At 41.2% G+C, this 27386-nt stretch overlaps 1 protein-coding gene across 3 annotated transcripts in view; it reads left to right on the forward strand.

Moving 5' to 3' along the window:
* The window catches only part of TMEM245 (transmembrane protein 245), an 80942-nt gene that overhangs the window by 35331 nt on the left and 18225 nt on the right, over positions 1-27386 (forward strand). For all 3 annotated transcript variants that reach the window (XM_053656346.1, XM_037152736.2, XM_053656347.1), the window contains 8 exons: positions 84-166; positions 3235-3325; positions 9941-10039; positions 10981-11112; positions 13833-13955; positions 14085-14230; positions 24665-24765; positions 26124-26298. In XM_053656346.1, the coding sequence (XP_053512321.1) occupies positions 84-166; positions 3235-3325; positions 9941-10039; positions 10981-11112; positions 13833-13955; positions 14085-14230; positions 24665-24765; positions 26124-26298 (950 nt within the window). The remainder of the gene's footprint in view (positions 1-83; positions 167-3234; positions 3326-9940; positions 10040-10980; positions 11113-13832; positions 13956-14084; positions 14231-24664; positions 24766-26123; positions 26299-27386) is intronic.

Below are 27386 nucleotides of genomic sequence, written 5' to 3' on the forward strand. Positions count from 1 at the left end.
TTCCAATAATAGTGTAGAAAAAGAAATGTTGAGCTGCATTCACTTTTTACTGAGGTTCTTTTCTCTCCTCCTCTATAATGCAGGTCCATCAAGAGAGTGTACACATGATCGAAGTCACAAGCAGCTTGATTAATGAAACTCTAGCAAATCACCCTGAGTGGGCAAAGTAAGAATATTGTTTTACAATGACAAAAATAGTTGCATGACCAAGATTCAGTATGCGGTGGTCTTCAGGCAGCTGCTTTGGGAGAGAAAAGATTGGGTTTGCTAAAACTTTGGTGGAAGTTGTCGTTTTTGCATAAGAATTGCACGTGATATAGGAGAGGGGGTGTTGGGGAAATGCTGAAGATTGCAGACACAGCTTATAGCACTTACATCTGAATCGGGGTTTGCAGTTCACAGCCTGTTTGGGTTTACAAAGTACTGTCACCTACGTTGTGACCTGTCTTCCTCACAGTGACTGTGCAGAGTAGGTTGAAGAGATTATTGCCATTTCCCAAACCGGGAAATGGGATCACAGGGTAAGGACTTGAGGGTAGTGATCCCCCAGTGGCAGAGGCAGCACTTCACCCGAGTTTCTGACTGAGTCTTCCTTCATGTAGGAGGGTTTTAAAAAGCTGTTTAGACTTTGGTGGTTCAAGGAAGGTCTGATTCTTTTGTAGCGAATTAGTGGGGTTAGATATAAATTACTAGTAATGGTTTCTTGCAAATTTCGGTATTCAGTAGATTCCTGTCCTGAAGAAGGCAGTTGACCTTGTGAGAGATTCTGTGGACAGTCCTAGTGGAGGGGATACAATGAAGAATTGATAAATGTATTTTCTTCCAGTATGGTGCACATTTTATATGTTTCACGTAGGTGCCCTGACTTCCTGTGGATATGCTTGGCGAGCTGGTGGATAAATTAGAAAGACTTAGGGGAGGGTTATCCTAGCAGAGCTTCAAAAAAAATGAAGTTAAAACACATCTTAATTCTTGACTTGGGCAATTCTGTTAGTCTGGAAACCGTTTTCTACTTTCTACTGACTAGAAAGTATGTAGAAACATATGTGGTATGTCAGAAATTTTCCTTCTGCACAATTCTTGGGGCTGTTCTCTTGAAAGGTCATATTGTGGTGATTAACCTACACCCAGAAAGGTGAGGGTAGACCATTCCTAACTGAGGGAACTTGGGTTCTGCTGAGAGCTGGAAAATCATCGTATTTTTGCTGTGTATAATGCGCACCCACGTTTTTGGCCCAAACTTTCAGGAAAATCTTTCATTTTAATTTTTTAATTCAATTGCTTATATTTAGATATTTGTTTTTTGTATTATAAAGGAATTTTAACATTTATTTTTGAACATATTATGGTACAAGAAATTTTTTGTCACAAGTAATTACAAATCACAAGAACAGATACAAGGTATTTTAGGTACTACCCACGTATAATACGCATCCTTATTTTTTCCCTCAAAAATTGGGGCAAATTAGTGTACATTACATGAGACAAAATATGGCAGTAATTTGCTGAGGTAGTGACTATCCTAAGGAGGGAGCTTAGTATGGAAGCTGTGTTTTGTGTAAGATCAGGGCACATCCCAGCTGGTCGCAGCCGAGGTTGCTCAGGTATTTCAGGCCCCACGTCCCCTAGAGGGCCCTCGTTGCAGGGAGGTCTAGACTGAATAAGGCCTTTGACTCGGCCTCAGGAGGCTTCTTGTATCTGTTGCTGTTTAGACACCTGCATGAGTAGTCAGTGAAGTGTCCTCACTGAAGCCAGCAGGACTTTTCATCAGGCCTGACAGATGTCTGTTCGTCATTAAGGATCTATCCAGAGGCCTCTGCAAGTCTTCACACTTTTGAATGTCACTACAGGATATAACTTTCCCCATAAAAATACAGTACTATGTAATTCAAAGTATTTAGCAGTCTCTTCAAACCACTGTTGAATATATAAATACTAGAGTAATTTAAAGGCTACTTAAATTAATTTCTCTCAAATCACATCTCTGTTTAGAGATCCAAATTTCCTGGTCATATCTTGTACTGTAAGACTATTATAAGTATTTCTAAAGTTTTGTCATACCTGCTGAGAAATACTTGAACTATCTGAGAATTTGCAAAAGCTTCATAAATATTTTGTTGATGTGGAGTGTGTGATGAACTGGTTTGTATTAAAGATGCACACCAGTTTGTGAATGTCAACACCTTTAGTATACAGCATTGTGAGGAGCAGTTAAGAGAATATGTGGCCCTGGCTGGTGTGGCTCAGTGGGTCGAGCGCCAGCCTGGGAACCCAAGGATCTCGGTAAGGGTTCTTTGACTTACCCTTGACTGGGTTGCCGGCCGGTCCCCAGTTGGGGGCGTGCAAGAGGCAGCCGATCAATGTTTCACCCATTAGAGTTTCTCTCCCTCTCTTCCCTTTTCTTTAAAAATAAATAAAATCTTTAAAGAAAAGGAGAGAGAATATATGAAAATATTTTCTCCTTTGGAAAACCTTGGGCATATGTCATCTATTGTTGATGAAGGGAAAAGCCTGTTTAGTTGACAAGGAAATGGGGGGGGCACTTCTCACTACCACACTAGGAGTGAAGTTTGCAGACTGCAGTTCTTTGTACAGATGGGACTCTGCTCAGGAATTCCTCACATCTTAAAGAAAAAGATTTTCAATAAATGGAGAGTTGAAAACAGTGATTCACCCTCTTGGTTTTTTTATAGTCTCCCTCAGTTCTCCAGTTCCTCAGATCAGTGGCTCTCCAATGTTCGCATGTACCAGTCACCTTCGGGGCTTGTTAGGTACAGATGGCTGGGCTCTAGCCCCAGAGTTACTTTTTCAGTGGGTCTGGGTTAGGGCCAGGTTTCTAAACAGTTCTGGTGTTGCAGGTCCGTGGACCACAGTTTGAGAACCTCCACTGTGCATCCCAGATGCTGGCTATCCTATTTCAGAACCACTTTCTCCATTGCTGTTTGAATACAGCAGATGGCTCAGGACTTGAGGGTCAGAAGAACCCAGCAGAGCAAAATGACTGAGAGGTTGTAGGGAAAGTGGATCTAAAAGATAAGGAAAGCTTGAAGAGATATTCCATATAATAGAATTTGTCCAGTTAGGCCTAGAAGTCAAGGATTCCTCTGTTGGGGACCTATCAGCAGTCTCTCAGTTCCTGATTATTTAAATGCATTGAGTTCAAATACTTATTGGTGCAGAACATTAACGGTGTAGTAATTTTTCTTTTTCTTCCCTTTCTTTATTTTGAAATAGTTGGCTTCCTGAGGCTCAGGTAGTCCAAAGAGCCCTCAATTCTGCAGCTAACAATGTGTATCAGTATGGACGAGAATGGATAACCCACAAGGTAAGAGAAGAGCCTGTTTGTGGCTTTCTCTTTGCAAGGTCTTTATTGGTGTTGATTTCTTGCTTTGATGAAGCATAAGTGGAGATTATGTTTAGAATAATTTTTGTTTTGAAATATATCTACAAGTCAACAAGCAACATACACTGAAGTTAAACCTTCTGGGTAATTATACTGAATAGTGCTAGTAGCCTGAACAAACTTAGTCGGCCATTTGCATCTCGTTCAAGATAGACATGATTCCTTATTTGTGCATTAGGAAGGAATGATCACTAAGCTTCATGGTCAATAAGGCTCTGTGGGGGAGTACTGGGGCATATTACATTTTATTATTTGATACCTGTGCTTTGCAGTTTCCAATTCTTTTTTTTTTTTTTTTCAAGACAGCTACAGTAGTCTGAATTATTTTGCTTACTTACAGACGAAGAAACCAACTTATTAAGACTAGGTAAATTCCCAGTGGTCAGGTAGTAGATTGCAGAGCTTGGTCAAACTGAAGACTGATTCCAGATCTTTTGCTCTTTCTTACTGTAGTATGCTGGAAATGTGTGCCTGAATCTGAGAGTTAAATGCTTTAAAATGGCAGTTGAGATAAACTACTTGAAGGAATGATAGGCCTTGGATGAATAGAGAGGAGGAAGAGTGTATTTTAAGAAGAGCTATTTATGTAAGCCAAGATGTAGAAGGAGGAGTGTGCTTGAGGAGGCGATCTTGACCGAAGCTTTGGGAAGGGAAATGAAGGACAGAGAAACTGCGGTTGTCGTGAAGGGTCAGGTCCCATGATGTGGATTTGGGACATTCTTCCTTTCACCTCTCGCATATGTAGTCTGTAGGAGTGAAGATGATTTGACGTTTTAATGCAGTGAAGTAATTAGGATCATCTAGGGACAGATAAAATTGGTTGCAGTGAGACACGTGCGCAGAAAACAAGGGCTAATATGTGACTCTTGTGTTCAAAAGTCAAAACAAGTCTCAAAAAAGAAAAGTTACCTTGAACATTATGCGCTATACACGTGTATCATAATCCACTCACTTAAGGATATAATTGTGGTCAAGTTAAGAGAAATACATATATTACTGATTTTCTTGAGTCCATAACAGGTAATCTAATCAGTCAGCACATGGAACCTTTGAGAGCCAGGTCATCTAACTGACCGGTGCATGGTAGTCTTTAAAAACAGTTATTGAAAACTGAAAGGTTTTAGGGATATAGATCTCAAAACTGTCACAGAAGGAAGCTCCAACCATTGCAGAAGGCGTTCAGTCTTCTGGAAATGTTTTGGCTGAGTTATTATGTTGAAAGCATGATGTTGTTGATTTACCTGTTTGGGAAAGATTTTTATTCTGGAATTCTTAACTATTTGGGAAAAGGATAAAGAAAGGGAATTTGAGTAACTAAAGAAATGTGACTTAGATTCTAAAGAAGTAAATTTCAAATTACTTAGAGAAAAGGTAAGCGTTAATCCCTGGCTGGTATAGCTCAGTGGATTGAGCAGGGGCCTGTGAACCAGACGATCACAGTTCGATTCCCAGTCAGGGCACATGCCTGGGTTGCAGGCCAGTTCCCAGCAGGGGACGTGTAAGAGGCAACCATACATTGATATTTCTCTCCCTCTCTCCTCTCTCCTTCCTTCCCCTCTAAAAGATAAATAAATAAAATCTTTTAAAATAAAAAAAAAAGAAAAGAAAAGGTAAGTTTTAAACCTTTGCTCAAGGTTCTAAAAGCTGAGGTAGTTGAAAAGAGATGGGCATTGCTAACAAAATTTGTGAAAAAAAAATTGTGATCTTGACTTAGAAGACACAGGGGTGATATCTAAAAGCAGCCATTGACTGTCCATCAGCTGATGAACGGGTGAATAATAAGCGGTATGTGCACATAAGTTGGCCGTAGGAAGGAATGAAGGACTGGTACATTCTGTGTCATGGATGGACCTTGAGAACACTATGCTGAGTGAAAGAAGCAGTCCTGAAAGACCTCGTACATGTGCTTCCGTGTATGTGAAATGCACAGATGAGGCGTGTCTGTAGACGGTGGTGTTGCGGTTCCCAGGGCAGAGGGGTTTGGTGAGGAGGGGGAGGGATTGCTAATGAGTGTGGAGTTTTCTTTTGGGGTGATGAAAATGTTCCCAAATTGATTGTGGTAGTGGTTGCCTAACTCTGAATATCCTAAAAAGTATTGACTTGTACATTTTAATGACTAAATTGTAAGGTGTGTGAATTATATCTCAATAAAGGTGATTAAAAAAGAAGACCCATTGTAATTGCAGAGGTAGCTTTCTAATAAGCTCAGAACTTACACAGCTAAGAATCACATTAGAATTGAGTCCCAAGAGCTGAAGCTAGAAAAAAAACACCATGCTCAGAAAAGGAAGAGAGGTTTTTGGATGCACTTAGGTTTGAACAGAGAAGGTTCCTGTCTCTCCGCCCCCAGGTGTCCTATGTCCCCTGTGCATTGTTTGGGTTCTCCTCACAGGGTGTTATTTTCTCAACATCAGATTTACTTTCTTCACTCACCATCCTTGTCTGAGCTATCCTTTCTGCTTGGCGTGTCCATTCTAAAATTTATACCTGAAGGTGCTGCCCTGAGACAGCAAGAGAATAAGTGATGTGTTTGCTCCGTCCCTTCTCCCGTGACTCCAGTGGAGACAGTGACAGCTAGTTCACAAACACGGGGGGCACGTTGCAAGTGCTGGGGAAAAAGCAGTAACCAGAACGATACCACTCTCCTGGCGCTTGCACTCTGGCGCAAGGAGACAGGAGAGGAGACAAACCGTAAACACGTAAACAAATAAAAAACTCAGATCCAAAAGTGCTGTGATAAGGTAAGCAGGTAGTGTGGTAGAGAGTGCCTCCGGTGATGCCGTAGCCAGGATGGCCAGAGAGTGTCTCTGAGGAGGTGTTTCACTAAGACTTGAGCGACGAGGAGGTGACAGTTTGCGAAGGTCTGGAAAAATAATGTTTCGGGCTGAGGAACAGCACATTCAGAGTCTCAGAGATGGGACAGAAAGGCCAGTGTGGCTGCAGTGGTGAATGTGATGACACGACAAGCCGTAGGTTGTAGTAAGAAGTTGGGATTTTCTTGTAGTTACAGAGGTAAACGTTAACGGGTTTAAAACAGAAACCTCATTTGGGATACTGACGACTCCTTTGGGCTGCCTTATGGAGAAGGGGGCAGGGATGGACAGGGCGGGGAGACCAGTAAAGAGATTGATATTTCAGCAGTCCAGGTGAGGTGTTGGTGACTCGGACGAGGACTGTGGAAGTGGAGATTCAGGTGAATGGTCATATCTGGGATATTTTGAGGTTGTTACGACTTCAAAAATCCACGAGGAATTACTCACAGATTGGAATGGAGTGAACGGGAAGGAAGATTTTGGTTTGCCCAACTCGGGCAGCTGTGCCACTGACTGAGATGGAGGAGTTCGGAGGTGGTAGTGGGGTGTAGGTGTTACAGATAGACCGGTACTGCTGCTGGGGCCAGACTGAGTTTGAGAATCCCACTAGATGGCTAAGTAGAGACACCACAGAAGGAGACTGGACATAGCCCAGAAGAAAGATCTGGCTGTAGGTGCAGGCTTGAGTGTCCTCAGATGGCACTCATCGGATTGGAGGAGATGGCTTGCATTTGTTTGCTGGGGCTGCCATAACAGAGTACCACGGACTGGGAGGCTTTCACAACGGAGCGTGTGTTCTCATAATTCCGGAGGCTAGAAGTCCAACATCAAGGTGTCAGCAGGACTGGCTTCTTCTGAGGCCTCTTTCCCTAGTTTGTAGATGTCCTGGGTCTTCACATGGTCTTCCCTCTGAGTATGTCTGTGTTGTACTCTTTTTCTTACTTTAATTAGGACTGGATGAGGGCCCCTCCTAGGGACGTTATTTTACCTTATTTACTGCTTTACAGACTCTACCTCTAAATAGCCATATTCTGAGGTGCTGGAGTTAGGACTTCAACATGGATATTGGGAGGGGTCCCAGTTCAGCCCATAGTAACGGCCTAAGGAGAGAGTGGAGATAGAAGAGAATCAGAGATAGACGCCTGGAGCACTTCAGGTCCTCAAGGCAAAGAAGACTGAAGAGGAGTAGCCTGTGAGGTAGGAGGAAAACCAAACTGTGTGTCTCACTGAGGCTAAGAGAAGGAAGTTTCAAGATAGACTTGGTCACCTGTGGCAAATGCTGCAGAGACTTCACGCAAGATGAGTACTGACTTATCCCCACTTCATAGATGAGGTTTTTTGCCTTAAGTTAGTTGGTTCTCAGATGGTGTTCTGACTGCCCTTAACGCCTCATTGTTTTTCATATTTGAAGAGCATGTCGTGTTGTCACCAGCAGTACGTTGTCATAAAGAATGTGTGCTCTAGTGGTTCTTCTAATAGCAGTGATGCAGGCATTGGACTCCGCTCTCTGGCCAGCCTTCTCGCAACTCGCAGTGTGTACTGCAGTGTTGCAGGACAGTGGTGTGGGTCTGCAGTGTGCTGCTATGTTGATGGCACCACGGTTGAGAAAAGAGCATCTTGTATATAATATGCTCTAAGAGGGTGCTGAGCCCCCTTTCCCGTACTAGTGGTCGTGTTTCGGGTATCGCTGCTGTGCCAGAGTGGGACTGCTCACACAGAGGTCAGTCTGAAATGCGGCTGGCTTGCGATAGAGGCCACTGTGCAGAGTCTAGAAAAGAGGCTGTCGGTAGCCATTTTCAGCCTCTTCTGGTTAAAGGGAGATTCCAGAAGCTGATAGGAAAATGATGGAAAGAATTGGTAACAGGGTTTGTGAGTATCTGACAGTCATTCATCATACATAAAATAGAAGTTTAAAGAAACTAAAGGGATTTAGACTAGCAGTAATTGTGTTTTAATTACTTGGGGTAATTTGCTCTGCTGGGTAATTTGTTTGTAGGTTACAAGGCAGCGGTTGGAAGAACCGTAAAGAACTTGTAATTCTGACTCTGCCAGTTGGCGGCAGTAGCCCTGGACCTACCATAGATCCTTTCTAAATCTGTTTTCTCAAAAGAACAAAGGTGGCAACAAAACTATTTTCTGTCTAACGTAAAGTTGTTGTAAAGATTACATAATGTAGGTGAAGGCCATTTGTAAACTGTAAAATGTAACAAAAGATAAATGGCTTTGATAGTCACCGATTCCTGTTTGGTTTATGAGTAAGTCAAATAAATATGAAGGTTAGCATTGGGCAGATACATTTGCATCGAACATGTCTAAGAACTGGTTTAAGTATTTAAAAGGCCAGCATCAAGATGGCAAGGCCACACAAAGGGAAATACACATCGAAAACCAACATGGAAAATGGTCACTAGAGAAGAAAAGGATAGGTAATTTAGCGTTTCACACCAGTTACATTATCTAAAAGTTTTATCAGTTATCCATAAGGCTGTGGGAGAGTTGGTTTATTTATACAATGTTGGAAGAATTAATTGGTACAGTCCTTACAGAAGACGATTTAACATTGTATAGCAAGAACCATTGAAATGTTCATTTCCTTTGAGTCCTGCACGTTCGTCTTACTGTTAGAAACAAGAAACAATATTGTGTTTAAGGATGTTCATTGCAGTGTCACTTGTGACATTAAAAATTAGGAGCCATGTATATATCCTGTGGTTTGGTAATGATTAAATAATAATATCAAAGCTTAGTAACTATTGAAACCATTAAAAGTAGAGGTGAAGGTCAGTGTTGAAGAAACATATGAAATGCTTACAATGTAAAACATAGAATTGTAAGTTATGTCTATCTGTGTAAACAGGCAGAAAGTTACGAAGAAAATGAAGAGGTTGCCAGTTTTATTAAGTAAAGTGGGGCTACAAATCAGTGGTTATCCCTTAAAAAGTGTCTTGAATGTTACCATATGGTTTTAATAGCACATAAAATGTTGAATAAGATTTTTTAAAAAGATTTTATTTATTTATTTTTAGAGGAAGGGAGGGAGAAAGAGAAAGAAACATCATCGTGTGGTTGCCTCTCCTGGGGACCTGGCCCGCAACCCAGGCAGGTGCCCTGACTGGGAATTGAACCAGCGACCCTTTGGTTTGCAGGCTCAATCCACTGTGCCATACCAGTCAGGGCTGGAATAAAATATTCTAATGAATAACCTTTGTCTAAGTTACCACAAGTATACTTAGTTCCCATACATCTTGAAGCCAGTCTAATCACTCACAACTCTGAGATCTGACATCTCTCAGCAAGCTAATGGAAATATTTGCTTTTAGAGCTAAGGTTCTAAAATGTCACTTAAAGTTCTGTGACCATTCTTAGTAACAGTGATCAGTGTAACAGGAGATTTCTTATAATGATGGGCTCTGGGGTCACATGGGCTGATATGATCAGAAAAGTCCATAAACCATTTTTTTTCTCCAGCTCAAAGTAGCTCTCCTAGGCACCTAGTGATAGAGGAAAGAAAAAAGAAGTAAAAGATGAGAGAGAGGAAATTTACTGGGAATGTTGAAGAGCAGAGTTTATGAAAAGAACACAATGTGGCTAGAGGCAATGAATTAAATAGTCTGGAACGTTTCAGTTTGATTTGGAACAAACGTGAAGACCCAGAGTGTATTCATTTTACTGTAATATTGCCTGAAATATTAAACCAGATTATATCTATCTGTGTTTCTTCCAGCTTCATAAAATTCTCGGAGATAAGGTGAACAATACTGCTGTGATTGAAAAGCAAGTACTAGAGCTTTGGGACAGACTGTATCATTCTTGGTTTGTAAAGGTAAGTTATTTTACCTAAGGATTTCAGTGGTAAACTAATAGTTTTTTTATTTTAGAGACCCAGTGACTAGATAGGATTGTATTAATACTGAGGTTTCCGTTATTGAAATTTTTAAGCTGCAGGGTCTAAGCTTTAGGTTACTAAAAGTCAGAGTGAGTTAATGGTTAATTTCCAAGGAAGAACCCACCAGTCCCTCTGGTGTATCAATATTCTGTCTTCTGTTCATTATCATCAATAGCTTCTCATCATCTAGACTAGCTATGTGCAGGAGAAATGTAATGCAAGCCAACTAATGTTAATTTTTCTAGTGTCTGCAATTAAAAAAAATAAACAGGTAAAATTGTTTATTCATATCTCTTTCAAATCTGGTTATTCCTGCATTCCTGGCAATATAATTCTTTTCCAGATAGACAAGTTAGATCCCCCTTGTTTCTTTCTCATATTCTTTTTCCTTTGATAGTGAGAGATAATAGATACATATCATTGTATTAGTTTTAGGTGAACTTTTTCATATTCTTCTCCCTCCTCCACCCCTGTCTTTGTGTTTTGCAGAAGATCAATAAGGGAGCTGAGGAAAGGAGGGAAAAATAAAAAATGAGAGACTAAGAAAAAAGTAGAGGGGCTACAGAGGAGGGCAAAGTGAAGGTCAATGTTGTACTTGTGCGCAGTCGAATACACAGGAATGAAGAGTGTTCACAAGTGTGCTTAGGAGAGGAGCTCTTGAGCTAGGCTGAGACTCGGTAGCATGTAAATGCAAAAATACATCTTTTCTGCGTTTAGATGGGGTTCTTACTTGATTTCTTAAAGAATGCAATTTTCTCACTTTTGTGTATTTACTAAAGTGCTGTCGAGTGGACCTAAAACAAAATAGGTTATTGTTTATACTTTCTGTTCTTTAGGTTAAGATGGAGATTTCATGTGTGAACTGTTTTATCCCGTAGAACGTGACCCACTCCGGAAGGCACCGGGGACACAAGATGCACCCGAGTCGTCAGAATAGCTGGCTGGGGGACATCCTGGATTGGCAGGATGTCGCGTCCTTCGTCCACGAGAACATTGAGACTTTTCTTTCTGTAAGAAGTAGTGTTCATGGTTAAGCTGCACTCAGAAGTAAAAACAGAAACACTTAAAACACGATTTCCAGTTTTGTTTATACACTTGAAGGTGTTTAGTTGCCATACCCTGTCCTGTTTCAGTGCCACAGCATTTGCAGTTTTATTTATTTTAATCCACACTTGAGGATATGTTTTTATTGATTTTAGAGAGAGAGGAAAGGGTGGACAGAGAGAGAGAGAGAGAAAGAAACAGAAACATCAATGTGAAAAACATCAATCAGTTGCCTCCTGTATGTGCCCTGACTGGGGATTGAACCTGCAATCTAGGTATGTTCCCTGACTGGGAATCGAACCTGCATCCTTTTGGTTTACAGGATGATGCTCCAGCCAACTGAGCCACCTGGCTAGGGTATCATTTGCAATTTTGAACATTCTAAATGAACTAGAAAGATGTTCAAAAGCCATAGACCTCAGGTGCAGCTGCCCCGGTGTCTCCTTTGTGACAGAAGAATAACCAAGAGATGCTGATTCTGGGATAGGTGTCCTCATCCTCATAGACTGACCAGAATGTTCCCCGGGCCCCTGGAGAGGGAACTGTACTTTTGACAGCTAGCGAAGCCCTTTGGCAGATGGAAGTACGGTTTTCTCCCCCATGCGCCACCTACCGCTGCCTTCTTTACAACAAAGGGGAGTCGCCGAGAACAGCTGGCAGGCGCTGCCAGGTTTTACTGACAGCCCTTCGTTCGCGCTGTACTTTGTGGGGTATCTCAGCCTGTGACTTTCCACAGAGGTGAGAAGAATGCTAGTGAATAAATTTGGGACTTTCATCGAGTTAACAAAAGTTAAGGTTTGCAGTGCTGGATTTTTTTAATTTAATTTTTATCAAAATAATAGATGAGCATAGCTAAAAACTCAAAAATGCTTTAAGACTTTTAATTTAAAAAAAAAAAAAGAAAGGAATGCCCAACTCCGTATGTACTTCTCTTCAGTCTCATTCTCCAGAAACAACTGCCAGTTTTTTTAATTTAATTTTATTTTTAATTCGTTTATTGAATTTATTAACCAAGGTTAATAATATACTAGTAATAGCTAACAGCTCTTTCTTATGCTCTGAACCTTCCTTCCTAACCCCCATGAATACACAGAAAGGTTACTTGATCTTGGCAACTACCAGTCTCCAATTAATGCATTCAGTTAATTTCTTAAGAATTACCACAGGGCATTTCCTATCAGCGTGACCCAGAAACTATTCAGACTGCTTTTTGATAAAAATTCCAAAATGGCTGAGGCTCCCGAAAGAATGCTTGTCAAACTCACAAGCAAGGGCATTGTTGGTTTGTTTTTTGGAATCAGTGCTATTATTCATCCATTCCTTTACCCCACAGGGTCAAACAGTCAGTCATGCATATTTTTGTAGGCATTGTGAAACATTTTCAAGATTTTATGTAAGGAGTTTTTGTAAATGAAACCCATCTGCCAAAGTTCTCTTAGGAGGACTGAGCTGAGGTTTGCAAGAAATGCCATGGACAACAAAATGCGCCTTTATAAATGGTGCATTTGAGGTAGGAAAGGACTGGGTAGGCCTTTCACAGCACAGATGGTGTAACTTGAATGTCCTACAAAACACAGAACTGCAGTTTTGGAAAGGGCACCAAAATAAAATTAGACGTTGTGAGTTCTGGTCCTGGCTCTGGTTCCACATATTAGCAGCTCCCTGCCTTTGGGCAAGTTTCTGAAAAGCTTTGAGCTGCAGTTTGCATATCTGCGAAATGAAGATGTCACATTCATTTCTTCTCGTGTGGCGTTGTGAGGTTCGTGGGAGTGTTCTGAAATCAAGGGAAAGTGTTTTTTTATCACTTTGCTTCCACATTTTTAATTACTTGGGGAGAATTGAATAGACATCTTAAAGGAATTTAGATTTATGAAGAAATAGGAAACGAAAACATGTAGGTGTGCTATAGATACCACACATCTTCCTTTAGTGATATTTAACACACATTAATAACCTTTGGTACCTGGTTGTAGTAAACTTGCAGGTGATGGAGCGGTTGCATCAGGAGGTCTTAACATAGGGTCAGCAGCTCTGCGAGAAACGATCTTCAGCTGCAGAGCTCTGCCCTAGATCCTCTCTGTTCATTTTTTTGCTGTGATTTTAGTGAAGATGCTTTGGTAGTTATAGATGAAGCCAAGTTGAAGGTGGCAAGGGGGGGGAAGCTAATAAGACAAATGCTGGATTTTCACGACCACATTCTGAGCCTACAAGCTAAGTATAACCACAGGTTGCACTTTGACATACTCTCCTGTAGGTATTTTTTCTGTGCATAATCATTTTTTACATAATCATAATCATGCTATGTATAGAGTTTTCCTGTCCTGTTTTTTAAGCTTAGCATTTTGTCATAAAATACTTTCCTGTGCTGTGTAATAGAGATGGTTTTAATGGCTGCCTAATATTATGGCTTCACCATAATTCACTTAACCATTTTCTTCATGAGAATGTCATCCCTATATGCCAAGGTTGCAGGTTTGATCCCCAGTCAGGGCATATATAAGACTCAACCAACAAAATATCAACAAATGCATCAGTAAGTGGAACAATAAGCTGATATTTCTCTCTCTCTCCCTCCCTTTCTCTCTGTCAAATCAATTAAAAAAAATCAAAAACAAAAAGCACACTAGATACCTGTAGAAACTTCTTTCCCGAGGATTAGTTCTGATGCCCAGTTACCCCCCCCCAGATCTTAGAGTCCCTGTGGATTGTGATGAGCCGGAACGTGAGCCTGCTGTTCACCACCGTCACTACGCTCCTGACCATCCTCTTCTACAGCGGGACGGCCCTCCTTAACTTCGTGTTGTCTCTGGTACGTGCGCACAGACACGGACACATCACGTTCCCTTCCACAGGAGAGCATCGTTGTGGCTCCTTTTGTGTTTCCTTCCTGTAATTTCCAAATGCGATTTTTTAGGAGATACTGTCCTTTGTTTTGCAGATAATTTTCCTGACCACACTGTTTTATCTATTAAGTTCCAGTGATGAGTACTACAAGCCAGTGAAGTGGGTGATAAGCCTGACACCACTCTCTCAGCCAGGTCCTTCTTCTAATATTATTGGCCAATCTGTGGAAGAAGCTATCAGGTAGGGATAAGATTCATGCTATTCTTACTTCCTTCAGAATCTCCTTTCCACGAGAAGCCTGTTTTCTGTCTTCAGCCTTCCTAGTAACTGGTATCTTCAAAATTTTTTATCTCCTTTTACGAGAATAATAGGAGTGGTGCAAATGTTAATAAGAAAAAAATTCAAAAACGGCTTCAATATCCTCCTATTCTCCAGCCTGTGGTTTACAAAGGTTTAATGGCCTGTCCCCATTTGTTTTCCTCCTCAGGCTCTTGCTCTAGCTGCTAATCATCGTATCAGTCACTCAGGAAAGCCCTTCTCGCACACACGCACACCTCACCCCCTCTCAGAACCCTTCTCAGGAATTCCAGCTTGGCTCAGGGGCCTCCCTGTTCCTGCCCCTCACCCTCTGCAGCCAGGCTGTGCCTTCTGCAGGGGCTAAGTTGGATACTAGCAATGTAGTTTTTGGTTACCTCTTAAGTCTTAAGTTCTGTGTGCATTGCCGGTTCTTGCCAGAAACTTCCATCATGTCTTCTGGGATCCATGTATTGCAAGCGTGGTTTCTGAATGAGAGGATTCTTCGACATTTATTCTTCCTATGCCCTTCCCAGGTCATGGGCTCCTGCCCTTCTTTTACTTTCCCCCCTCATCATTTTCAGTGGGGAGAGACCTCTTGAAGGTCTGCCTTTGTCCCTCATTGCTCTGAATTTATCATTAACACTTTATTCCATTTTTACTTTTTATGAATAGCTCCTCATAGTAAATTCTCACGTTAGGCATTGGTGCTGCTTTTTCTAATTAGTTTTTAACCAGTTGGTTATAAGTTTCTCTTGAATTGCGAATCTTTGGCTCGCATTTCTATTTCCACATATGTGTAGAAATTATCATGCTTGGAACCAGTCTTCTGCAGAAATCTTAATTTGTCGTATTCCTGATAATCCTGTCTGACTGAACTTAGCTTATTTTTTCACCGTACTCATGTAGCAGTTGGTAAAAATACCCCTTTGAGCTTTGGAAAACCCTCTTACATTCTTATAGGATGAATGCAGCTGAAATATCTTCTCTCTGGAGACTTTGGTAGGTTTTCTCATGTTTTCCTATAGTATCTTACTGGGTAAAGTCTTCATCGGTATCTTACTTCCTTCATTAGACATTATTTTTCTTTATTTTGAATTTTGAAAAAAGTTCTCATCTGCTCTGGTGCTCTTGGGTATCCATAGGGGCCATCCATGTAAATATTCCAAGTTTGGGAGCTTTCTGGGTGAAGCTGTTCTTCACAAAGAACTTACTGGCTTTAGCATGCCCTCTAAGCCTGTTTGGCGGTTACTTACCATCTTTATTGAGTAAATGAATGATGAAAACTCCAGCAGTAGGGTGATTTTAGTTTATCTAAGTGACATCTGACTCAAAAAAATTACCAGAAAGGAAAATAACCTATCTTACCAGTGGAATAACAGCCATCTCAAAACTTGGCAGAATCCTCTGTAGTCAAGTGTGGCTTAGGCCAAGCTTTACAGAAAACTGTCTACCTGTTTATAAAGAACTTCAAGACAGATGATACTGTATTTTCCTAAATCAATCTTTGTTAGTACTGACTCTTACTCTCACAAAAGTTTTTCTACCTTCAAATCTCAGTTTGAATTTTCTCTTTTCTGGTTTCTTTCTTGTTTGTTTGTTTATTTATTTACTTATTTTTAGAGAGAGGGTAAAGGAGGGAGAGAAATACCAATATGTGGTTGCCTCCCGTATATCCCCTAATGGGGCCTGGGCCTGCAACCCAGGAATGTGCCCTGACTGGGAATTGAACCAACGACCCTTTGCTTCACAGCCTGGCACTCAATTTACTGAGCCACACCAGCCAGGGCTTGTTCTGGTTCCTTCCAGTGAACCACTTGCTGACCATCTTCTGAATGTTGGTCATTGAATCACCTCTTTTTCATGGCATGTTTGGTATGAAAATCAAGTTGTCTTTTGTTCTAAACTTAATTTTTCAATGTCATTGTTGCTTGGAACTGGTCAGCAGAGCTGTGGCCTGCACCTGGGTCCAGCTGACTGAAAGCTCATTATCCTGGTACACCACAATACCTTCTTCCAGGAGGATCGGCTTGGGGAGAACATCATGAGTTAAATTTGTGGTTCCATTAAGACTCGTCAGTGGACACATGAAGCTGACAGCTAAACATTCAGGTCTTTGGCTCAGGAGGCAATTTGAAATTAGGAGAGTATGGTCATCTACAGATATACTAGGAAATCAATGTCTTTCTACAAATTAGAGTTGCCTTATTATCTTGGGTTTGCACACATTAATCACCCACTCTTAGTGATAGCCCTTGTTTTGGTTTCAGAGTGTACTTGGACAAAACCCATTTATTTTATGATCCTATTTTTAATATAGAAAATTATTTTTAATAATCCTTAGTACCAGAACTAAAATCCTAATGGTTGTCAAAACTGATAGTTTTTTTGTGAGTCTGAAAATAATTGTACAGACTAGAGACCTTGTAACAGCCTGGGCCGTCTTTCTAACCACCGCTATTTTGAAGTTATATAAATTAAAGGTTGTAAGTCAGGATGGTTTTAAGCAGTCTACGTGCTTTGGGTCTATTTTTGTTTTTACTGGGTCAAATTCAAGACTTAAATAAAAATGTACAGGTTTAACATAGATGCCTCCGAAGAACCCTCTCGTGTGGATGAGAGCAGGGGGTTCTAGTTCCTCAGCGCTCTTGTCAACCTTTTCATTCTGAATGATTGTGTTCCAGATGGAATCTACTTCTTTGTGGAGAAACATTTTAAGTGGAAAAATATACGAATAATTATGAAACTATTACTGTAGTGTCCTGGGCATGTAATTTAGGTTACAAATTACTAGCAATATCAGTAAGCATCAATCTGTAGTCATTATTGATGTTGCAGTTAAGCCAGTCATAAAACTCACTTTATATTTATTAATATATTAATAAATTAAAAGTGGAATTGAAATTGAGACTTATGTGCATGACCAGACAGTGAAAACATCTTTGTTCTTCAAACTTTGCCTTTTGAAATATGTGGCTATTTTGTAATCACTGTCTCATTGAATTTTTGAAACTGAGTTGTTTGGCAAGCCTCAGTAAGGCCTCTAAGTGAAATGCATTTGTGGTTGCGTTTTCATTTCATGAACTTTCTAGTCCGTGGCATGCATCCTTCATCCTCAAACCATTTTCCTGCCCTCAGAGCATGTTGAGTCCCGAATGTTTGCATCGCACCCCTCCTCCCTGACGCTCCCATTCTGCTTGCTCTGGTGGAGGTATTGCACATTACTAAGTTGCATGTTTCACGGCCTCAGTGCAATTTAGTGTGTGTGATATTTTCACACGAGTGCATGCACACGGGTATGGCTCTTGCTCGTGGGATCACAGCTTTCAGTGCCAGTGGGTGGGACTCCTGCTGATGAATTCGATGGGAGAATGTATGTATTGTGACATTTTCATTTGGAAAGTGAATGTGCTCCCCCTCTTTTATTCCTCAGTTTTGTTGGATTAAAAGTGTTTGGTCTTTAACAAAATCAGTGTTGGTAATTTAGTAAATCAGTATTTCCGTTTTTAACTTGGAGCAAATTCAATGTTCATTGGAAAGATTCTCAATGGGTTTATGGTGTGAACAACATATGTTTAAATTAAAATGTATAAGGAAGAGTTTAAAGCTGTAGAAAATGTATTTTCATGTATTTGAAGAGATAGAGGTCTCTTAACATCAGATTGAGAGACAGACTCTTATGCATAATGAAGAAATTAAATTAGAAATCTTAAACAATATCAGTAATAATATTACTTTAATTTATAATTATAAATTATAATTAATTATAATTTAATTACCTAATCAAATAATCAGTGAATATAATGCCTATTTAACCTTGATTAAAGATCAATCTAATAAACCTAATCTTTTACTTCCTTAAGTTTCCAAGGAAAATGACCTTAAAAAACTTTGTCTTGTATTTAGTATCTCATTGTGTTGCTTTAAATATTGCTAAATTTATTGTAGTAGGGTTATAATAAAATTAGTGTTGAGATACAAATGTTTGCTCTCTGCCTATATTATTGAAACAGCCCCTTGTTAATTATTTGCTTAGCACCGGAGAAGGCTTCCATAATGACTGCGCATTGTTGAAGACACAAAACCATGTATTAATGAGCTAAAAGTACCGACTTAATATTCCTGCTGCCAAGGTCTCCGGGCGATCTAATGCGATGGCACAGTTGTGTGCTTCTGCATGTGACCTGCTGCTCCCAGTGAGATCGGAAGGTCTCCGAGTTAGCGCCTGCTCCCCAGGCCTCTCAGCAGTGCTCCAGGCACTGCTGGGGTCCCCAGTGTTCACCAGGTTTCCATACATTTTACTGCAGCGGACAAACCAGGAAGGGGAAGGAGATGTAACTTCTCAAGAGGTTAGATAGTAATGAAGGGAGCTGGGGGGATACTTTTCCTTATACGGTAGCCTTCCCCTTATCCTAAGTTTTGCTTCCCATGGTGTCAGTTACCTGTGGCCAACCGTGGTCTGAAAATATTACATGGATAATTCTAGAAATAAACAATTTATAGGTTTTAAATTGTGTGTCGTTCTGTGGAGTGTGATGAAATCTCAACCTGTCTTGCTTCATCTCGCCCGGGATGTGAGTCATCCCTTTGTCCAGTGTGTCCACGCTGTGTGTGCTCCTGCTGTGAGTCACGTAGTGCCCTTGTTGGTTATCGGGTCGGCACTTGGGGTATGGCAGTGCTTGTGTTCACGTCACCCTTATTTACTTAAAATAATGGGCCCAAAGCATAAGAGTAGTGATGCTGGCAGTTTGGACATGCCAAAGAGAAGCTGTAAAGTGCTTCCTTTAAGTGAAAAAGTGTGTATGTATAGGAAAAAAACGCAGCATATGTAGAGTTTGGTACTATCCGTGCTTTTCAGCAACCACTGCAGGGCTTGGACCATGTGCCCTGTGGCTAAGGGGAGACTACTGTAGGCTGTGTCTCTGGGAGCCGGCCTGGCCCCTCCTCTAGCTCACCTACTTAAGGTGCAGTGTATCGAGGGAAGGGTCCAGTACTGATAAGGAAACAATGTCTGTTGTTTCCTGGGGTAATGGTAGTCTGGCAGCCTTCCTGTTTGGCCTTGAGAAAGAAAAGAGGGCAGAAGCGGTGTAAGGAAATGTTAGAAGTAGGCAGAATTTTGTCGTGGACACTTTGTGCTTCCTATTTGTCAGTGGTCAAGGGCCCTGTGTGTTCTTGGGCCTGGCTGGCACTTCTTCACTCTGGCTTACCGGTCTCCCTACTCCCTTTTTTGCTTCAAATCTCATTCCATTAAAAGCAGGTTATCTGATCAAACGCTAAGTTGTCTGGCTGGTTTTCTCTCATTCAGCTTAGAAAAGTAACGAGAATATTTTGGTCAGAAATGAGAGAGGGCTGGTAACTGAAGTAGTATTAGGGAGCTTGTGAAAGAGTTACAGTTTCAGCTTAGAGTTTATGAAGAATGCAGGTGGAGGTTATAAAGATGAAGAATTAAAATTCTAACTAATCATTTGAAATTAGTTCAGGTCCACCAGTGCAGAGGAGTTAGACATATAGTTGTGTTAATGAGGCATGGGCACACACATCTGTACTGCACTGCACTATAAATATGCAATAGCATTTATTAGGGAAAAGCTTAGAAGCAAAGAGCTTGGACCTGCAACTTTTCTTCTCAGCTGTATGCTTTGTTGGGGCCTAACTGGATTGGATGCACTATGGCTTACCTTCCAGTAGGGGGAACCCTGCCCCAGAGCAGTCTGCAATGGTCCTGGGTCCCAAAACATCCGTAAAACCGGCATCTAACAGTGGATGGTGTCTGAGTGAGGATGTGACCTTGTAGAAATACTCAGTGGCTGATATCAGTCTCTTCTTCCATTGAGCTAAATCACACCCGTTGAGGGAGCACAGCTGAGCTACCAAAAGCGGGGAAGGAAAAGAGCCTCTAGAGTCTTAGGAATTTAGTTTTCTTCCAGAGCCTGGAGATGTAGTTAGAAAGCAGCTGTCAATAATCTTTGAGAATCACTGGAAGGAGAGGTTCCAGAAGACTGGGCACAATAACTATTCAAAATAGAGGCTCCAGGTAGAAAGTGGAGGAACACTTTGTTTCATACAGATTAGACTGGTGAACTCGACATAGGTTTTCTGTAAATTTCTACGGGAGAGGCTTGACACATGGTTGTGAGCATTTATGAAGGGAAGGGTAATGCTGGATGGTACCATGTGTTCACCTAGCACAAGTCGTACATAACCACTCTTAGAAAATGCCACAAGTCATAGCTATTGTGATTTTTTCAAGGGACTTGATGAAGGGTATCATGATGTCTGTCTTGTTGGTAAGATGAGAAAATACTCCTCCAATCTGAGGATCCAAAAAGTATTGATTAATGGGTCGATATCAACGAGAAGATGATCTTTCATTGTATGATTGTGAGAATGTGCTTGTACTGATTACATTAATGATTTCTGGTAACCCATTCAAACTGTATTGTTCATGTCATTAGTTATATGCCAGCTAAAGTTTCGATTGTGAAAGCGAATCATTCTAGCAGACTGAATTTCAGATTCCTGAGATGAGTGATTGATCGCATGCTCAGTACTTTGGGTTATTGCTCATGTAGGCTGATCAGTATTTTATAATTTAAAATAACTAATCTAAAACTGTGGTATGCTACTTGAATTTTCAGTATTGTCATACCCTGTACCTCTTAGCAGAAAGCAAAAAGGGTACACTTCCAAAACCTGGAAGGGAGAAAAGAGAAACTGCCTGCATTATTTCCAGCCTGATGGTAATGCTAACTGGAAATAACGACACAATTCTACAATAGCCCCAATTTAATTGCGTGCTTACTGTGTACCAGGCACTAAGCTTAGCACTTTAATTGCATTATTAATCTTTATAATAACACTATGAAGTGACTGCTGTTATCTCTTTTACGATCAAGGAAAGTGAGGCTCTGAATTTTACATGGTTTTCAGGGTCACGCCACAGTTAAGTGACGGAACTGGAATTCCAAAGCAGTTGGAGACAGAACCAGACTGTCTCGGGTCTCAGGACTCCCATTTCCCTTTTCTTCCCGCTGAATCCGTCTTCTTAGTTCTCCTTCCCTAATGCTTCTCATTCACTCACCTCATTTCTGTCTTCCCCCTCGCTGCCACTCCTTTGGTCCCCACTGTTCTGTCTCCCAGTGGCCTCCTAAGCCCTGAGCCCTTGATCTCTGGTCTCATCCTTTTTTTCAGTCCATCCTCTACCCTGACATTTGTGTCAAGCTCTGTGTTACATGATGCATATGTAATTTCACCAATTTCCCGTTAGGTCCCCTCATTCATTCAGAAAAGAGACCTCTGGTCAGAAATCAAGTACATCAGTTAAACTGGGAATGTAGTTCAGTTAAAAAACAACAATAAACACTGCAAACGCGGGCCTGTGCTATTTCAGACGAAAAGGCAGGGATGACCCACTCACAGCTGTTGGGTCTATGAACTCCATCACTCTGGCATACTACCTCCCATTCCAGGCACCAGGCTCACTGACGGCCAGAGTGGGACACAGGAGTTGCACCTCAAGTTGTGCCAGCAAGCATGGGCGCACACACTGTGAGCATCATTCGTGGCCTGTCCCATTGCTCCTGTGCCTCTGCTCCTCAGCCCCGTGATCCACTTCTGTTTTCCTGAACATTTCACTCTAATAATATGTACCACGGACGAAGTACGTACTGAGCTCCAGTTCCCCTTCAGAAGTGCTAGCTAGGATAGGATAGCCATTATCTCATCAGGGTCCTGGTCGGGACCAGATTCAGGCTATAATGCAACTGACCAGGCTCCTGTTGCGTGGTCTCTTGGCTTTGAGGATCATGAAGTATCCAATTGACCTGCATGAGAAAATACTAGTAATACGTGATAGAAATCTGGATACCAGAAATAAATTTTCACCCAACATCTTGGCCTTTACTGAATCGGGTGCTTAGATTTCACATTAGTGTACCACAATGATCTAGTACAGAAATTCAGAAACAAATTATAATTCGTTTCCTTGTCTTCTCCAACTTCTAGAGGCTGCCTGCAGTCCTTGGCTTGTGGCCTCTTCCTCTGCCTTCAAGGCCAGTTTGCTTAGTACCTTCATGTCCCTTTTTCTCTCTGACCCCTACTTCTGTCCTCTTTTCCTTCCCTGACCCTCCTGTAGAAAAGACAAAGCTGAAGAAAACATACACCGAGACCCAGGTTTAGGGAGGGACTGACTGTAAAAGGGCACGAGGGCACACTTTTCGGGGTGATAGAAATGTTCTGTATTTTGATTTAGTGGTAGTTATAGAAGTACGTTTGTCAAGATTTAGTGAATTATATACTTAAAGTTGGTGAGTTTTATTGTTCATAAATTATAGTTCAGTAAAGCTGATGTAGAAAAAAATGGTTAGGAATTTGAGGGAATTAAAAATTTTTCTTAGTAAATTGTTAGAGGATTTTCCTGTGCTGTTTTGTAAAGCTGCGTATCAGATCATAAGTCATAAGAGAGAGGGGAATTATTGTCTCTTCCTCTCTCTGGGTTACATAAATATCTTAGTAACTGCAAACAACATATGATGCATTTGGCGTCCACAAAACTACTTGCATGTTGCCTTAGTGAGAATATTACAAACAATCAGTATCCCAAAGACAGAAGGAAGGTTGTGCTGTTCGCTGGAGTTGTCCTTTTTGGATTGGGTGGTGCGTACTTGCCACCTGGACAGGCAGTCATTCCGTTGTGATATTCTGTGCACCTTTGATGTCAACCTGTCTTCAGCTTCAAATTATTAAAATAATCTAAAGTTTAAAAAAATGACACAAGGTTGATGAAGGTACTATATATTCTTTCTTATTGACTTTAATCTGTACTTTTTTTCCCCTCAGATTCACTCTCCTTAACCTCTCTGTGATATTTGATCTTATTATTTTCTCCTCAAAAGCTTCTTTCTCCCTGGTCTCTGGGAAGACTACCCTGGTGATTTTCTTCCCACTCAGAAATGATTTCGTTATCTCTTGGCTGGTGTCTTTGTCTGGCGTTTCCGTAGGAGAACGCAGCCCACTGCCCCATTTCCTAAGCTTCCCACTGCGGTATCTTATCCTTCCCTGTGAGTAATCCATTCCGTCCGTCTCAGATCTTTTGTCCCCCCCGTCAAGCCTTGTCCCTCATTTCCAGCTACCGTAGGGCACTGTCATCATCCTTTTTTCTAACCATTGACCAAACTAAACCTGTGGCCTTTTCTTCCACATGCTCTCCCATTCTGGGTTCTCCCTGTCTGCAGGGTGCGCCATTCTTTCCCCTCTGCCACTTTCCTTTTCCTCTGTCTCCTCCATTCAGTTCCTGTTCAGACCTTTTCTATTTCCTGTGGGCCATCTCCCTTCCTTTTGGGCTTTGCGATAACCACTTTAATTTGTGACCTTATTGCCAGAGGTCACATGGCACCTTTAAGACATTCTTGAGTGAGAGCTGCTGGTCGGGATGACAAAGAAGTTTTCACAGTTTGGGGAGCCACTCTGTCACCAAATGCCTGTCTCCAAGCCCTGTCGAATGACCGAGTCACCAGGTCTCAGAGCTTGACTGTATTCTTCCAGTAAACCTGTGGGGACACTTTGGAAAAACGGGGTGTTTCCTTTTCTGCGTTCAGCGCACCGTTGCTGCCACGGCCCCTGCTTTTGCCACTGCAGATAGCTTTCCCTTCCCTCTCCAGTATAGTGCGCCCCTCCCCCGTGCCCTCCGGAATCGCGATCCGGGCTTTGTGCTTGTGCCATGCCTGTGGTGGCTGAAGACTTGCCGCCTTGTGCTCTCTCGGAGCTGTTCCTTACTTCTCCTCCCTGCACACTGTTATCTGTGTCATCTTCTGATTGAAAAGCATCAGTGAAGTGCCTGGGATTGCAGATTTTTATGGGCTTCAGTCCTATAAATCACTGAACGTGTGTCTGTTTTTACCCCTCTGGTATTTTCATCTCTGGTTTCACTGTGGAGTTAACTGAGTTATGTTGTCCCTCACTCACTCTTCCCAAAGGGGAGGGCTGGCCCCAGCCTGGAGGTCTTCGAGTTGAACTCAGTTCTCAGAAATACGATGTTCACACTTAGTTTCCTTTTCATCTATTTTTGGTAGTAGAAGATCTGCTTTAGAAGTGAAAAGTAGATTAGTTATTTCAGTGACTAGGGTATTTAAAGGTGCTTTATTTGTTATCTTTTCATCGGAAAGAAAAGTAAAAGAATAGTTTAGAAAGCATATTTCTGGGTTCAAAAATACAGTCTTTATGTTTCTCTGAAACAAATAAAATCAGCATCCTCAGGCACTGGTAGAATTGAAGCCGTTATCAGATTTGTAATGAAGTAGCCGGAAGCCTAGACATAGTGATCTTTCTGACTCGCACGCCGCTGTGTTTATTTACCTTCCCTTTCATCTTCGGGCCTTCCAGGGGGGTGTTCGATGCTTCCCTGAAAATGGCTGGCTTCTACGGATTGTACACCTGGCTGACTCACACTGTGTTTGGCATCAACATTGTCTTCATACCATCAGGTAACAGTTGTGTCATAACTTCCACTGCCCTCTATTTAAGGAAAGTGAAGCCATTTTACGTACATTGGGAAGTGTTATTTTTTTTTAAATTTAAAATACTGAATTTTGAGATCTGATCTAGTCCAGGTTAGGAGCAGGACTGTGATTTGTAATGCTTGTTTATTGCTGTGTCCCCAGTAGCTAGAGCAAGACCCAGCCCAGCGAAAGCGCTGCATGACATTTGTTAAATGAATGGATGCCCTATCACACTAAGCACACCTAGCACATAACTGGCACTCAATAAATGTTTGAATCGAACTTATTGGCAGGGAGCAATAAGTTGGTCAGATGGCTTTGTCCCATGAAGGAGACAGTCCCATGGGCAAGATAAGTGCTTTTGAGGGCCCATAAACTCTCTCCACACCTCGTGAGGTCTGTTCTGATCAGACCCACATTCCAGAAGCACCAGGATGGTGTAATGACCATCTTTTACTTTTCCTTTGTTATCTGTGCTCCTGTCCTCCCATATTTTTCTTTATTTCTGTGGCTGCTTGTCTTCCTGGCACATCTGCCTTCCACATTTGCCTGTCCCACCACTGTTTTTCCTCTTTGGTCTGTGCTCCCGTCTTTCCTTACATTCCCAGGTTTATCCAGGTTGTTTCCTACTTTGTTGTCCACAAAGCCACCCTCTGACATGTGAGCACCCCAAGAGCACGTGAGGTGGTTTTATGACAGACCTGTGAAGCAGGCAGGATGGGTGAAGTCCCTGTTGTGCAGACGAGAAACTGAAGTTCTCTAGGGTCACAGACCTGGCTGATGGATGCACACCTGCTTGACTCGTAGTCAGGAGAGCCGCGCTGTGTGGAGCGCTCTGACACACTGCTCCGGAGGGGCAGTGTTAGGTCCTTCGGCCAGCTGGTGTTCGCTGTTTTTAAACTACATTTCCTTTTTTATTAGAAAGAATCAAGGTTAAGGATATGTAGTCATATCTGAGCGATAGAGACTAATTTCTGATTTGGCTTTGGGCTCAGTACAGATTTTGACCAATGTTCTATACTCACATTATAAGACCGTATATTAACTAATCATTGATTCAGAATAACAACTGCAAGATGCAAAAATTGTGTTGCTAAAGAATAGGCTTGTGAAGTAAACACACATTTAGAAAGATTTTCAATACAAAGTTTTAAGATACTGGACCTTCGTTTAACTAGCAAAGTCAGTTCAACAAGGGTGTATCGTTCCCTGAATATTTGAGTTGATATTTAACTTGTTTGGTGGAAATTTTTGAGTAGGAGGAGCTAGTGTCTATGTTCTGCTCTTTTGTTATTGTTTTGATGATGATGCTCAGTTGCACTTCTTAATTAATCTTTTACTAGCGTTAGCAGCAATCCTGGGAGCAGTGCCATTTCTGGGGACGTACTGGGCGGCAATACCTGCGGTCCTAGACCTGTGGCTGACACAAGGCTTAGGATGCAAAGCCATCTTGCTGTTGGTTTTTCATCTCTTGCCAACATACTTTGTAGACACTGCCATCTATTCTGATATATCAGGGTAAGTATTCCACAGAACTTCCAGTGAATCATATCCAAGGATTTCTCTGTCCTTTTTGAAGAGGGTTTTTCTTTCTTTCTTTCTTTCTTTTTTTGAAAATAGAAGAAAGGAGAGGTGGTAGGAGTTTTTAGTGAAGTAGCCTTCTGTAATTCCACTGATATAACCAAAGTTTACTTTAATGTAATTAATATTGTTTGCAAGACACTTTGGTATTATATATTACTTATAGGATGGCATGGGTTAAAACAAAATTGTGAATAGTCTTCTGATTTAGTGACAGTTAATCTAGGAAAGAAATATTACTAGAATGTGAAACATTTAATGTAATGAGTTAGTGATTATTTTCAGAACTTCTTTGCTTTCGGAGAAAAACATCATTAGATTGTATGTCTGGCAATTTCCATATAAAATGAAATTTCATCAAACTAATATATGACAAACAGCTCTCTTACTTACAATATTGTATAGTATGGTTCTTTGATGAGTACAAGTTAAATATAAGGCAGAAGCCAAACTTAATTAACTAGTGCTTCAAGCTGAAATTTAAACAGTGGGGGTAGGTACACAGTTGACAGCTAAGTGCTTTCATTTCTTTAAACTTTACTGCACATTTTATATTAAGGTTTCTAGGGAAAGTTGAAGATTTATGTGATTTTTTTCTTAATAAAATACTACCTTACTTAACCAACATCATTAGGACATGAAAGGTTTTGGATAAATTGTTTTACTTTTTAATAAATCAGGCTTTTATTTAAAAGCTCTCAGACATGTTTTTGAGCACTAAACATTTTTTGATAGGAACTTTACTTAAATGTATCATTTAGGGGAAAAGCTTATTGACATAGCGTATATGGAATATTGCCCTGGATCCTTTTTTGGAATAAGGAAGACAAGTAAATATAATGTATTGGTTTCCTGAAGACTGGCTTACCTTAAATATTACTTATTGAACTATAACATAATACAAGGCATCCTTCCGGGGTATTTGTTACTTGCCCCTCACTAAACTGTAGTCACGTGTGTTTAAAAACTAGAAACACCCAGAACCATACCTTTTCCAAGTTCCCCGGATATCAGGGGCCATTGTT

The sequence above is a fragment of the Artibeus jamaicensis genome, unplaced genomic scaffold (genome assembly GCF_021234435.1).
Source record: "Artibeus jamaicensis isolate MK-2021 breed Jamaican fruit bat unplaced genomic scaffold, CSHL_Jam_final scaffold_1964, whole genome shotgun sequence".
Taxonomy (NCBI): domain Eukaryota; kingdom Metazoa; phylum Chordata; class Mammalia; order Chiroptera; family Phyllostomidae; genus Artibeus; species Artibeus jamaicensis.